The sequence below is a fragment of the Myotis yumanensis genome, unplaced genomic scaffold, assembly GCF_028538775.1.
Source record: "Myotis yumanensis isolate MYYU_CA2020_CCGP unplaced genomic scaffold, mMyoYum1.0.hap1 SCAF_8, whole genome shotgun sequence".
NCBI classification, from domain to species: Eukaryota; Metazoa; Chordata; class Mammalia; order Chiroptera; family Vespertilionidae; genus Myotis; species Myotis yumanensis.
The window spans coordinates 29675770-29688613 of NW_027223759.1; the positions used below are offsets into that span (position 1 = coordinate 29675770).

Sequence of the window (12844 nt, forward strand, 5' to 3'; positions counted from 1 at the left end):
CATCCTCCCAGGCCACATGCAATTTACCCACCTACAGTCACTGGTCATTTTTAACTCTAAGCTTAGTAGTGTTGGCCTACTAACTCAGAAGAAAGAATACCATCATCAGGTTTCCAGATTAATGAGCAAGAAAATTAACTCAAGTTCAAATTTGCTCTTGAAGAAGTAGAAATGTTTTTATTAACTCATTCTTCACAAGAGGTGTGATCAACAATTAAATAATCAGCCCTAACCTGTTTGGCTCAGTGGATAGCGCATCGGCCTGCGGAATCAAGGGTCCCAGGTTCGATTCCGGTCAAGGGCATGTACCTTGGTTGCGGGCACATCCCCAGTGGGGAGATGTGCAGAAGGCAGCTGATCGATGTTTCTCTCTCATCAATGTTTCTAACTCTTTATCCTCTCCCTTCCTCTCTGTAAAAAATCAATAAAATATATTTAAAAAACAACAATCAAATAATCAAAAAAACAATTGCTCTGCCAGAGATGGTTTTTGATACTGTACAATACGTCTGGTTTGATTCTCTACTTTTTCCCTGAGAGGCATGATTTCTTTTCTTTTTCTTTTTTTTCTTGGTTCTTAGTAAAGAAGTTGTCCTCCAATAATTTTTGTTTGACTTGCCTAGAAAATTTTTTTATTCTATATATTTTTGGTCTCAAAAAGATTTCCATGCAATGCTGGAGAATTGGAAAGAAAAATGATATGAACTGAGGAATGTGATGATACGGGAGCAAGCATAAAGCGTTAAAGGGTCTGTGTATCTGCAGAACTAGGACAAATTATATTAATCTCAGAGAGAGAAGCAGATTGTGGGAGTTTATTCAAATGGGACAAGAATAAAAAAAAAGATTTTGGAAAGTCTGGCTTCAAAAATTAAAAAATTAATGTTATTTACCACACAATAAAGAGGTAGTACAGGTTTATAAGTACAGCTTTTTTGCCCTAGGACAGTGATGGCGAACCTATGACACGTGTGTCAGAGGTGACACGTGAACTCATTTTTTTGGTTGATTTTTCTTTGTTAAATGTCATTTAAATATATAAAATAAATATCAAAAATATACAACTTTGTTTTACTATGGTTGCAAAGATAAAAAAATTTCTATATGTGACACGGCACCAGAGTTAAATTAGAGTTTTTCAAAATGCTGACATGCTGAGCTCAAAAGGTTCGCCATCACTGCCCTAGGAGGTACCTGTGCCATCAGCCCTGAAGCATGTTGGCTAACTGCTTCCCTCCATCTCTTCCCCAGGCATCCTCCAGAGACCTGCACCAAGGACTATTGGTGTATTACCTTCCTCCATATGTTTGCTGGGCTACTTACATACAGGGGCCATGGGCTGGTGCTATGTTCTCCCTCTTTTGGCAGCCTTCCCAGGTCCCTGGTCCAGGCCTCTTGGGATGTCCTCCTGTGCCACAAAATTCAGTCCCTGCTTGCAGCTTCAAGGAGTGTCCTTCCTTTGTCCTGGGATCTCAGTCTGTCCAGTTGTTCCCATGTGCTCTGGCTTCTCTCTTTGGGAAGCAGTCATCCTCCCTGACTCAACTGAGCCAAAACCTTCTCTTATCCAGGCACATTTTTAAAGATTTGGAATTTTGTCCTCTTTTATACACATAAACCTCTATAGGGTCTTTGTTTTCCTCCCAAGGAAATCCCTGTTTTTCCTCTATGGTTAGAACAATTCAGCGAACACATTTCAAAATAAGCAGTATATTATTTATTTATTTATGTTGGCCTTTTTAAAAAAAAATTGTTTTATTGCTTAAAGTATTACAAAGAGTATTACATATGTCTCCTTTTTTTCCTGCCATTAACAATCCCCCAGCCTCCCCTACCCCCCAGTGTCTTATGTCCATTGGTTATTAAGCAGTATATTATTTATTTTGATATATGCTTTCCCGGCCAGCTGAAATATTTTACATGAGTAACAAGTCCACGATGCTGCCACAGCTCCTTTATCCTGACATTCAAGTGGTTCCTTTCTATGTGGGAAGCATAAGAGCTCCTTTGTTGGTTTTTCTCTTTCTGTCTCACGAATGAAGAGAGAACATTACCAATAGGAATGGGACCCACTGAGCACTGAGTGATCCAAGGAGTGGAAAATCCTAAACATGTAATTTCAGATGATTCCTATTCCATGAAGATCTCTAATTGTCTTCTTCTCTTGCCCTCTCTTCAGTGATACCAGAAATAGAATTCCTCTTAGAAAGTGATGGAGAAGAAATCGAGGAGAGGCCTAATGATCAACTAAGCCTGGAACAAGGTGATTGCAAACAGATAGAAACTGATTCTCTTCTGCTAAGAGGAAAGGAGAATAGGAAGTGGGCCTGAGTCCTGCGTGGAGTTTGGGAATTAGGGAAGACCTGTTGAAGAGCCTAGAAAAGGAAGGGAGGGCTGTTTGTATGAGAGTCTGACCAGGGGCTGATCCTAGAGGAAGAGCTATGACAAGATACCATTATCCCAATAACCAAGATAGAGGATTAGGAACCCAGTGTGTCAAGAAACCAGATTTAAAGACGATGCTAACCTGGAAGTAATTATGGTTTAGAGAGATCCTGCTGGAGAAGATTCCCTATGGCTGTGGGTGACAAGATGAATGTGAAGCTGTGAAGGGCTAAGAACTATGGGCCTAAGGTCAACATTACAGAAGAGATCCTGGATGATGACAAAGGGACTGATTTAAATGTGGGAGATGCTGTTCAGGAGCAGGAATATTCAAGGAGATGGGCAGTCATAGGGAGAGAAGAGAGGAAGTGATGAGATATGCAAGAGGGGATGTGGGTATTTTGAGAGATGAAGAAAAAGGGGAAATTAAAGGCAAGGAAAAGGATTCAAGGACACAGTAACAACAACCATATTACTAAGAACTCACTTATAGACAATTTACTCTGGCAGTTGTGGGCTTAGTGCTCACAGCTGCCCTTGGGGGAAAGTATCACTTTCTGTCCATTTGCAGAAAAGGAGACTGAAATCTTCGAGGCCATGTATGTAGTTGGCCTGAGGTCAAATGAGCAAGACGAACCAGGCATTCTGAATCCAGGGTCTGTGTGCCTAACCCTATACACAGCCAGATTATTTCACGGAAAAGAAAGAAACATGAGTCAAAAGTAGGGAACTATGCAGAGAGAATTATACAGAAACAAGAACATCAGGAACTGGAGGAAGTACAGGAGAATCAGACTTGAACCTCATATAAATCCAACAAGACAGAGAAACAGACATGCTTAGGGAGGGTGTGGTGTGAAGTGGGGTGGGACAAGGAGACATGACTTTGTAGGAAGTCAGGTAAAGTCACCAGTCGGGGTAGTGCTGACAACAAAAACAGGTTCCCTAAGTCATGGGTGACAACAAAAGCCATCTCTGGTTTCTGAGTGGCTTGTGGATGATCTCAGTGAGATGGCCTGGCTGAGGACAGAGGGCAACTGATGGCAAGAGATGAGTACGATCCTCCTGGTCCAGATGGGCTCTGTATTGATACCTGGGGGAGGGGATCTTGAACTCCTACTTTATAAAAGGTAAATGAGATTAGGGGAGAATGTCACAGCCTATACTTCAATTTTTGAAATAAACCTCTCATTTCTTCTCACAGGAACTGGTGATACTTCTTATCAAAGAGTGATGTGGTTAGGCCCAGATGCCTGTAATTACAAAGGTCTGTTCCTGTTTACTGTTATATGACCCTTTGCTTCCTTGTCCCATCTGGCAGGTGCTGTGGTAGGAGGGCTGCTTCTTTTTAGAACTAATTGCCCAGAATAGTCAGTCTTTGCATTGGCAATTTCGCCAAGGATTTGTAGATAACAGAGTCTTCATTTTTCTGGTTGCCTGGGAGAGTCGCTCCTTCCATACTCCTGAAATGCACTTGCTGCCAGCTTCTGGCAGCCTGGACCTGGAACTAATGCCAATGCACTTGGCTTCACAGTTTTCTGCCTCTGTCTTGCTTGAATCTGGCTGCAGCCTTGCTTTCACATCACAACTAATGGTGGCCAGCACTGCAGTGAGGGTGATGGGGTAAGGATGATGAATGTGTTCCCCCTAGGTCAAGGTCTCTCACCTGTTGGGTCCCTCACACAGGACCATGGATGCCATGTGCTTCCTAAGCAAACCCTCTCCCATCATCTCTGAGGCAGCAGGTTTGGAGCTGCTATAAAAACAACATAAAAGTCATTATTACATAGTTTATACTGGGATGTCTTATTTAAGAAAGGATGTTCTAAATTAGTAATACATTTTTATAAAAGAAAAAATCTTTCAGAATGATTTTGAAAGCACCATTGTATTTTAGCAAATCACATTTTGTCAAAAAAGTGAATAAGAATATAAAATATCTAACATGCGTCAATCCATATTCTTAGCAGTTCATCTACCACAGCAGCTGATGGGAATAGGAGAGTTGAGAGGAAAGAATCGGAATGAGTAATGAGCAGAGAAGGGCTTCAATGTGTGTGTTTGTGTGTGTGTGTGTGTGTCTGTGCGCGCGCGCAGGGTGTTGATTTTTGGGGGAGGAGGAGGTGATATTATAACCCAAATGATGCACAGCAAACCACCAATAAATGTGCGGAAGAGCCTGACTCAGTTGGGACAGTTGACTGTGACCAGCACAGGCCAGGGAAGGACTGTGCTTCATGCCCCACCCCCAAGAGGAGGCTCCAAGAAACTGTGGATGTGGCACAAACCATGCACCAGGGCCAAGGTTCTATGTTAAAATTGTGGGAATTAATATTTAAATAATAGTTATATAAATTACTTTGCTTAGAAAAACAGTACTATATGGAAAAATCCAAGCTGCAATGAAAAATATTTATCTATTAATACACTAGTGAGGTTTCTGGGAACAGAGTAGGGTGGGTCGATGGAATAAAACATGAGCAGAGGAGGCTCACCTTGGAGAAGCACTTGGTCCTGGGTGGTTTACTCAGGGATTCATTCCTTATGGGTTTCTGCTCTGCTCTGCCCTCTATCTCTGGCCACAGACTATGTGTACTTGCTTGTCATCTCCCTTGCTACTGCTTCCTGCTGAGCTCCTCACCTGGGTGATACCAGCAAGAGAGTAGATGTGGGGGAGAGAGCAAGAGAGAAGCATGGTATTTCCCCATCACAGTCTTGGGCAACAATTCTGGCATTGGCTACACCTCCCATGACTCTACCTCCCACCACCCAGTCCAGCCATGGTCGACCTTCTACCTATCCAGTGACACATGCACTCACCCTAGATCGCTCCCATAGCTTCCTGTTGACTATTCTTTGGGTTGCCAAATTCCTGCATTTGGAATTGTCAGCTCTACCATCAGCTGTATAACTAATCCCCTGGATTAAATTCCCTCTGATCCAAAAGCTTAGAGAGCTTTGTATTTTCCTGTTAGATTCTAATTGATGCAGGGAGTAACTAAAATATCTATGAATCTAAACGTGGTCTAGATACAGCCCAGCCTGAACGTAGACTCTTAGAGCTCCGCCATGACACACCAGAGATAAATGCAACTGAAACAGGTACAACCATTGACAATGAGGATGCACTAAAAAGCCAACAAGCAAATGAACAACGTTCCCAAGAGTCTAAGACAGCAGGTAAGACTGAGTGGCTGGGTTTGATGAGTGTGGAGGGGAACTGGCAGGTGGAGGGATTTGGTATTGTGGGTTAAGGCACAGGGAAGACTATGGTGATGATTGAGTGCTAAAAAAACAAATATAAAGAAAGACAAACTAGATGTAGAAAAGGCATTCACAGTTCACAGGAATAATTAAGAAATAGAAATAGAAAAGAAGAGCGTAGAAAACATACTAGTAACAAAGAATGGATAAACTGAAAAATCAGGTGGGTAGCAAGTCCCCATCTATGGTGAGGCCTGGAGAACCTGGGTCACATGCAAGGAGGATCTCACTCTTGGCAGCTTCTTGTATCGTGCACAGCTACAGTGCTTCCCCCTAGACCAGGGGTGGACAAACTTTTTGACTCGAGGGCCACAATGGGTTCTTACTGGACCAGAGGGCCAGAACAAAAGCATGGATGGAGTGTTTGTGTGAACTAATATAAATTCAAAGTAAACATCATTACATAAAAGGGTACGGTCTTTTTTTTTTAGTTTTATTCATTTCCAACGGGCCGGATCCGGCCCATGGGCTGTAGTTTGCCCATGGCTGCCCTAGACTCTGCTGGGCCATGGAGACACTGATAAAAAACTACAGAGAGAAAGGGAGTAGGAAGAGAGAAAAATGCGGAGGGAAATAATAACAATAAATAGAAAAAAATTGGGGGAGACACAAAGACAATTATGTTGAGAATAAATAAAGGACAATGACTGAAGAATGGTCATCTATGTCTGATTTGAGAAGTCATCACAAAGAAGGCATAAAGGGTTGTTCCCAACACCATTAAGAAGTAAAGATGTCCACAAAATAAATTTTTAAAAAAAGGCCCTGGAACCCATTCAGATAAAAATAGGCCTTTTTTTTCCCAGAAAGTAAAACATCCAAAAGTAAGAGAGGCACAGAGAGCCTGGCTGGTGTGGCTAAGTGGTTGAGAGTCAACTCAGGAACCAAGAGGTCATCAGTTTCATTTCCAGCCAGGCACATGCCCACTAGGGGTGTGTGCAGGAGGCAGCTGATCCATGATGTTGCTCTCTCATCGATGTTTCTCTCTATCCCTCTCCCTACCACTCTCTCTAAAAATCAATAATTTTTTTTTTTTTTTTAAAAGAGAGGCACAAAGAAAGGACAGGGTTGAGCAGCAAGAAAGGACAGGGCTGGGGGAGTTTTCCTCTGCAGTGGAATTACAGGAAGAAGGGCTTATTGATTGTCATGAGGGTGCTCACTTCCTTAGGGGAGGCTAATGAAATTCTTCATTTATTACAATTTTATCCAGGAGCAGAGCTACTCCACCAAGAAAACAAAACCAGTTCCTGCTCTGTAGACCCAGTGCATATAAAGGAGGAAAAGCCATGTTTAAATTCAGGAGTTAAATCTGAAGCCCAAGCAAGGACTGACTGTAACCAAGTGTCTGACAGTATAGGTAAGGCTGGCTGAAAGAATGTGTGATGTGAATCCCGGAACCAGGCAAGGGTCTGGGATATGTCATCAGGGCTCATGGAGACAGTCCTGGTGACCTTGGTTAGAGGTAGAAAGGGGAGGGAACAAGTGCCTTATGCAGGGATTCAGCAGGAAAATGTCCCCAGTAATTGAGAAAAAATATCAAAAACAGAAATGATAGATGTAAAAACTGATATCAGAGAGTGTATTTCTATATTCAGAGAGAGGAAGATATTGGGGTAAGAGTTAAAGAAAAAGGAAAAATTTCAGAGAGCCAAGATATTCATGAAAGGAGATCAATAAAAACATTTACAGAAAGACAAAGAGGGGTATAAAGAGATACCTTTGCCAGAAATCAGCATAATTAGCAAAATGAACTGAACCAAGAGACTTTGCTTGGGGTAATGGGTGATTGACGCAGTGTGCAAATGATGTTTCATTGAGTGGTACACTTGAAACCTATACGATTTTGTCAACGAGTATCACCCCAATAAATTAAATTAAAAATAAAATTAATAAATAAATAAAAATATATAATTTGATGCCATTTTTAAAATTTAAGGCTTTATGTATGTATACTTCTCTCTGATCCATCTTTCTAGCTAATAAATATTCAGACATGTTTGGAATGATACAAAGAAAGAATGAAAAAGAAGAGGTAAAATGAGGGTGGAAACAATAGGTATAAAGAGAGTGGAGGTAAGAGATAGAGAGAAGATGGGAGTTGAGGTAGAATGGGGGTGGGAATAGCAGGCAGAGTGAGAGTGGGGGTAAGAAAAGTGCTTCAGGTTACACAAAGCAGTTCTCTGTGCATGAACTTCACCATCTTTTTGGTAGGTTCTGAAGCAACCTGCAGGTCATGCACATCAGGCACAGACCAAAGGGATCTGAGTTAACTTAGCTTCTAGGTCTTCCTAGTGATCTCATGTAGGGCTCTCCACTCAGTGGACTCATGGCCCCACCCTGGGACATTAGAGGTTGTTTCTCCTTTGTGCAGCGATCAACAGGAAGGACTTCACTGAAGGAGATGGACCCTCCAAAGCTCCCACCTCAGCATTGAAAAGGAAAACTGGTAAGGAGGTGGGAACTCAGGGCTTGGGGTGCAGGAACCTCAATTAAGAGCTACAGTTTCCTGAAGCATCAATTCTGAGTTCATCCTATACCACGGATCTAGTTTATCTTGGAATCCCATTCTCTGTGTTTATTTTACTTGACCTTTTGGGATGTGCAAGTTAATAAGAAATTATTATATTTATATTTTTTAAACATGAGGTCTATTAATTCATAGGTATTGTTAATTAACCTATGCACCCATCTATTGATTATATAGTAGAAATAGGCTAGCAAATTAGTGAATTTATTTCAAAACTAATTCTATGACTATAAATTGTTGGATTTAAGCAGTGATTTCTATAGAGAAGAGAAAGCTAAATATTTCTTTATTGGAAGGTCATATTGCCATCTAATCACAAAGTTTGAATAGTGTCAAGGGTCACTTTTATCAGCTCTCCTGTGTTAGAAATGGATAAGGTGTTTTGAAACCCAAATTGTTGATTTTTAGAGAGTTTTCCAGCAGTTCATGACATATAGAATGACTTTTCAAAATACCTTTGCAAATAGTGTCTTACTTTTTTTCTTTACAACAGCCCTGAGGAGTGAGCAGGATGGCCATTGTTACTCTTGTTTCTAAATGAGAAAACAAAATCACATAAATGTTTCGAGGTCTTCCACAAAGTCTCATGGAGATAAAGGGAAAAGAAAAGACCAGCTTCCTGGATTCTGGGTTATTTCCTTTGTAAAGCTGGAGCTCAGCGTAGTTATCAAAATGCTGTTTCCTCAATCCTATGTGTAGCATGAGTAGTCATAAAATCTGCAGGTCTTTAGAGCACAAAGTGGTGATTGATTTTCCCTTTCTTCTTTCTCAGAGTATAGTAGAAACATGTCTATTTAGGAAAACCCACTAGGAAATGACCCCCCCCCCCCCCAAAAAAAAAGATATTACCTTGTCTTGAAGTTACAACAGAACACTATTATAAATAATATTTTTGTTCTAAAAGTTCTCTATATTTATTAATGTAAAATGTAAGTTTCCTTCCATTTTTAGAGAGTGTACATTCTGACTTGTGGCTTAGCGTAGGCAAAGTGCTCTGAAAGGTGGTCCCAAAATGGATCTACCGCTCAAACACAAGAGAAGATTATTTCAAGGAGCACCAGGAGGTAGAAGTGGCTCTCTACCAACATTCTTCTTAAAACAAGATTTCCAAGGTCTCCCCACAAAGAAACAGCAGGTGAAGGAATTGTGAAATGACAATAGAAGGGGTAAGAGGTAGAAGAGAGAGAAGTGAAAGAAAGTAAGATTCAAGCAGAGCACAGGCGCTCTTTACCAGTGACTTTCTGCTCTGGGGATAGTGAATGGGAGCATCACGAACCTACAAGGCAGGCGACTTAAAGGGATGGACCAGGTGCCCTGTGTGCAGGCCATGGTATACATGGGTTTTGATGATTTTTCAAGTTGTATTAGGGAATTATTAGGGAATTCCATGCTCCATCGATTCCTTGGTCTCATACTGAGACACCTAAAGAATCCTATTCCTTTTTCAATGATCAATAAATTAGATCCCTTAGAATCAAGCAAAGGAGGAGAGACCCAAGAAGCCACCTGTTTATAACTCTAAATTGTATCAGATAAGATTATATTTCTGGACAAATATCCAGAGTCTAAATCCAGAGCTCTGTTTTTTGGATGAATCTTTTTTCTGAAGTTCTCTATATGTATTGACTCATTACTTCTTGGATACAATTTTAAGCATTTAACTTTTTCAATCCTATTGGGAAATTGTAGGAAGCAGGAGGCATTATAAGTGGTTGTTCAACTGGATAAATGTATTCAATATTGAAAATGTATCAATAATACACTAGTAAATAACAGCCATTTTTACTATGCACTGTCATATCTATTAATGCTAAAGTGTTCATATTCTATAGACCATAGTGAGTGAGCATAGTATTTCACTATCTGTTGATAATATTGTCATTACTGCAAAACTTAGATCGTCTTCAAAGAATAATCTGTGCTAATATTAATTACTAATAGAAAAAATAGTTGAGACCAACTACTCTCAAACTTAAATGATACTTAAACTATTGACTTACAGTTTGATTTTTCACAGGGCTTTTGTGAATACAAGTTCATTTTGTCTTCACAAAAAAATTAACAGGGAGATAGGGTAAGTAGGTTATCCCAGCATTAACAGTGGAGGAAAATGGAGATAATGTTTGAGGGTCATTTATTAATTCACATGGAAAGTAAAATGGAGAGCCAGGCAGGAGCCCAGCATTATGACCCTGAGCACTAGAACTGGGTACAATTGCGAGAAAGAGAAAAATGATAATCTCAACACTGAAATTATCACAAACCCTACCTGTTGTGTGAGTTGCAATAGACTATGTAAGACCACTGCAAACAAATACTGTTCTCTCTCTTTTACTTTATAGAGTCCATTGATTTCATAAAATCACCTACATCTAGAAAAATACTTTGCAAAGCAGGTAAGAGCAAGCAAATAAGAACTTTTCATGGTTACAAATGAACAGGATTTTTGCTTTGTTTTTACAAAAGGTTCTATTTTTTTTCTTAATACCTTTATACTAAAATACAAATTTGCTTTAATTTAATATTGTTCATATTTTAACTTTTGGTTTGTAATGGCTGGGACAATTAAACCTAAAGAGGTCAATCACTCAAACTCAATACAGTTTCAATTTTTTTCTCAAGTAAATACTCCAAAGGGTTCTAGAAGGTGAAGGAGGGAGGAACTCTATTTCACAAAGTCATTCTAGGAAGAAGCCAAATGAGAGATCTGCCTTCTTCAATTCCAGATTTCTAAGACCACCTTGGAAAAGAAGCAGAGCTAAAATATAATACAATTACAGACATGAACACAAATCCATAAGCTATGTGTAAAAGAAGAAAGAGAATGCAGTGCAAAATACAGAGGGCCAAAAAAAAAAAAAAAACAACAACAGAGAAGCCCTGCTAGTGTGGCTCAGTTTGGTCAGCATCCTCCCTTGCACCCAGAAGTCACTGGTTTGATTCCGTATTGGGGGACATGTTAGGGTTGAAGGGCCCATGCCCAGTAGGGGTGTGTGCAAGAGGCAGCTGATCCATGATGTTGCTCTCTCATTGATGTTTCTCTCTATCCCTCTCCCTACCACTCTCTAAAAATCAATAAAAAAAAATTTTTATAAAGAGAGGCACAAAGAAAGGACAGGGTTGAGCAGCAAAAAGGGACAGGGCTGGGGGAGCTTTCCTCTGCAGTGGAATTACAGGAAGAAGGGCTTATTGATTGTCATGAGGGTGCTCACTCCCTTAGGGGAGGCTAATGAAATTCTTCATTTATTACAATTTTGTCCAGGAGCAGAGCTACTCCACCAGGGAAACAAAACCAGTTCCTGCTCTGTAGACCCAGTGCATATAAAGGAGGAAAAGCCATGTTTAAATTCGGGAGTTAAATCTGAAGCCCAAGCAAGGACTGACTGTAACCAAGTGTCTGACAGTATAGGTAAGGCTGGCTGAAAGAATGTGTGATGTGAATCCCGGAACCAGGCAAGGGTCTGGGATATGTCATCAGGGCTCATGGAGACAGTCCTGGTGACCTTGGTTAGAGGTAGAAAGGGGAGGGAACAAGTGCCTTATGCAGGGATTCAGCAGAAAAATGTCCCCAGTAATTGGGAAAAAATATCAAAAACAGAAATGGTAGATGTAAAAGTTGATATCAGAGAGTGTATTTCTATATTCAGAGAGAGGAAGATATTGGGGTAAGAGTTAAAGAAAAAGGAAAAATTTCAGAGAGCTAAGATATTCATGAAAGGAGATTAATAAAAACATACACAGAAAGACAAGGAGAGGTATAAAGAGATACCTTTGCCAGAAACCAGCATAATTAGCAAAAATGAGCTAAACTAAGAGACTTTGCTTGGGGTAATGGGTGATTGATGCAGTGTGCAAATGATGTTTTATTGCATTGTACACTTGAAACTTACATGGTTTTGTCAACGAGAATCACCTCAATAACTTAAATCTACGCTAATAAAAGACAAAGATGATTACTGACTGTACCTTTGCTACACCCAAGCCACGCCCACCAGCCAATCAGAGCTACTATATGCAAATTAACCTAACAAAGATGGTGGCTGGCAGCCATGGAGCTGGAGCAAGCAGAAGGCTTGGTTGCCCTGGCGATGAAGGAAGCCAAACTTCCCGCTTTCCTGACTGGCTGTGGCCTCCACAAAAGGCAACAAAGTTTCAATTATAGAAGCCAAATAAATCCCAAATACCTGCTTCCAACCAGCCTCCACTGGGAGCTTGGGTGGCTGGGGGCTGTGGCCAGCCTGCAAACAGCCATCAGCCCCTCACCCAGGCTGGTCAGGCACCCCAGCGAGGATCCCCATTTTGAAGGGGCTGTGGCCAGCCTGCAAACAGCCATCAGCCCCTCACCCTGACTGGCCAGGCAACCCAGCAGGACCCCTGAAGCGGGTGTGGCCAGTCTGAAAACGGCCCTCAGCCCCTCACCCTGGCCAGCGCGACACCCACCCTGATCCAGAACACCTATCAGGGCAAACCAGACAGCCCCCACCCATGCACCAGGCCTCTAGCCTATATAATAAAAGGGTAATATGCAAATTGACCCTAACAGCAGAGTGACTGGGAATCACTGGTCACTATGACACACACTGACCACCAGGAGGCAGGCGCTCAAGGCAGGAGCTGTCCCCTGGTGGTCAGTGTGCTCCCACAGGGGGAGCTCTGCTCAGCCACAAGCCA

General features: G+C 41.2%; 1 protein-coding gene across 2 annotated transcripts in view; it reads left to right on the forward strand.

Annotated features, from left to right (window-relative positions):
* The window catches only part of LOC139015088 (nuclear body protein SP140-like protein), a 38005-nt gene that overhangs the window by 8556 nt on the left and 16605 nt on the right, over nt 1–12844 (forward strand). Inside the window, exons 4-10 of one of the 2 annotated variants that reach the window (XM_070422358.1) lie at nt 2177–2260; nt 3587–3649; nt 5413–5562; nt 6857–7003; nt 8018–8092; nt 10516–10569; nt 11436–11582. In XM_070422358.1, coding sequence (XP_070278459.1) covers nt 2177–2260; nt 3587–3649; nt 5413–5562; nt 6857–7003; nt 8018–8092; nt 10516–10569; nt 11436–11582 — 720 coding nt within the window. The remainder of the gene's footprint in view (nt 1–2176; nt 2261–3586; nt 3650–5412; nt 5563–6856; nt 7004–8017; nt 8093–10515; nt 10570–11435; nt 11583–12844) is intronic. The other variant, XM_070422359.1, reaches the window with a different exon arrangement.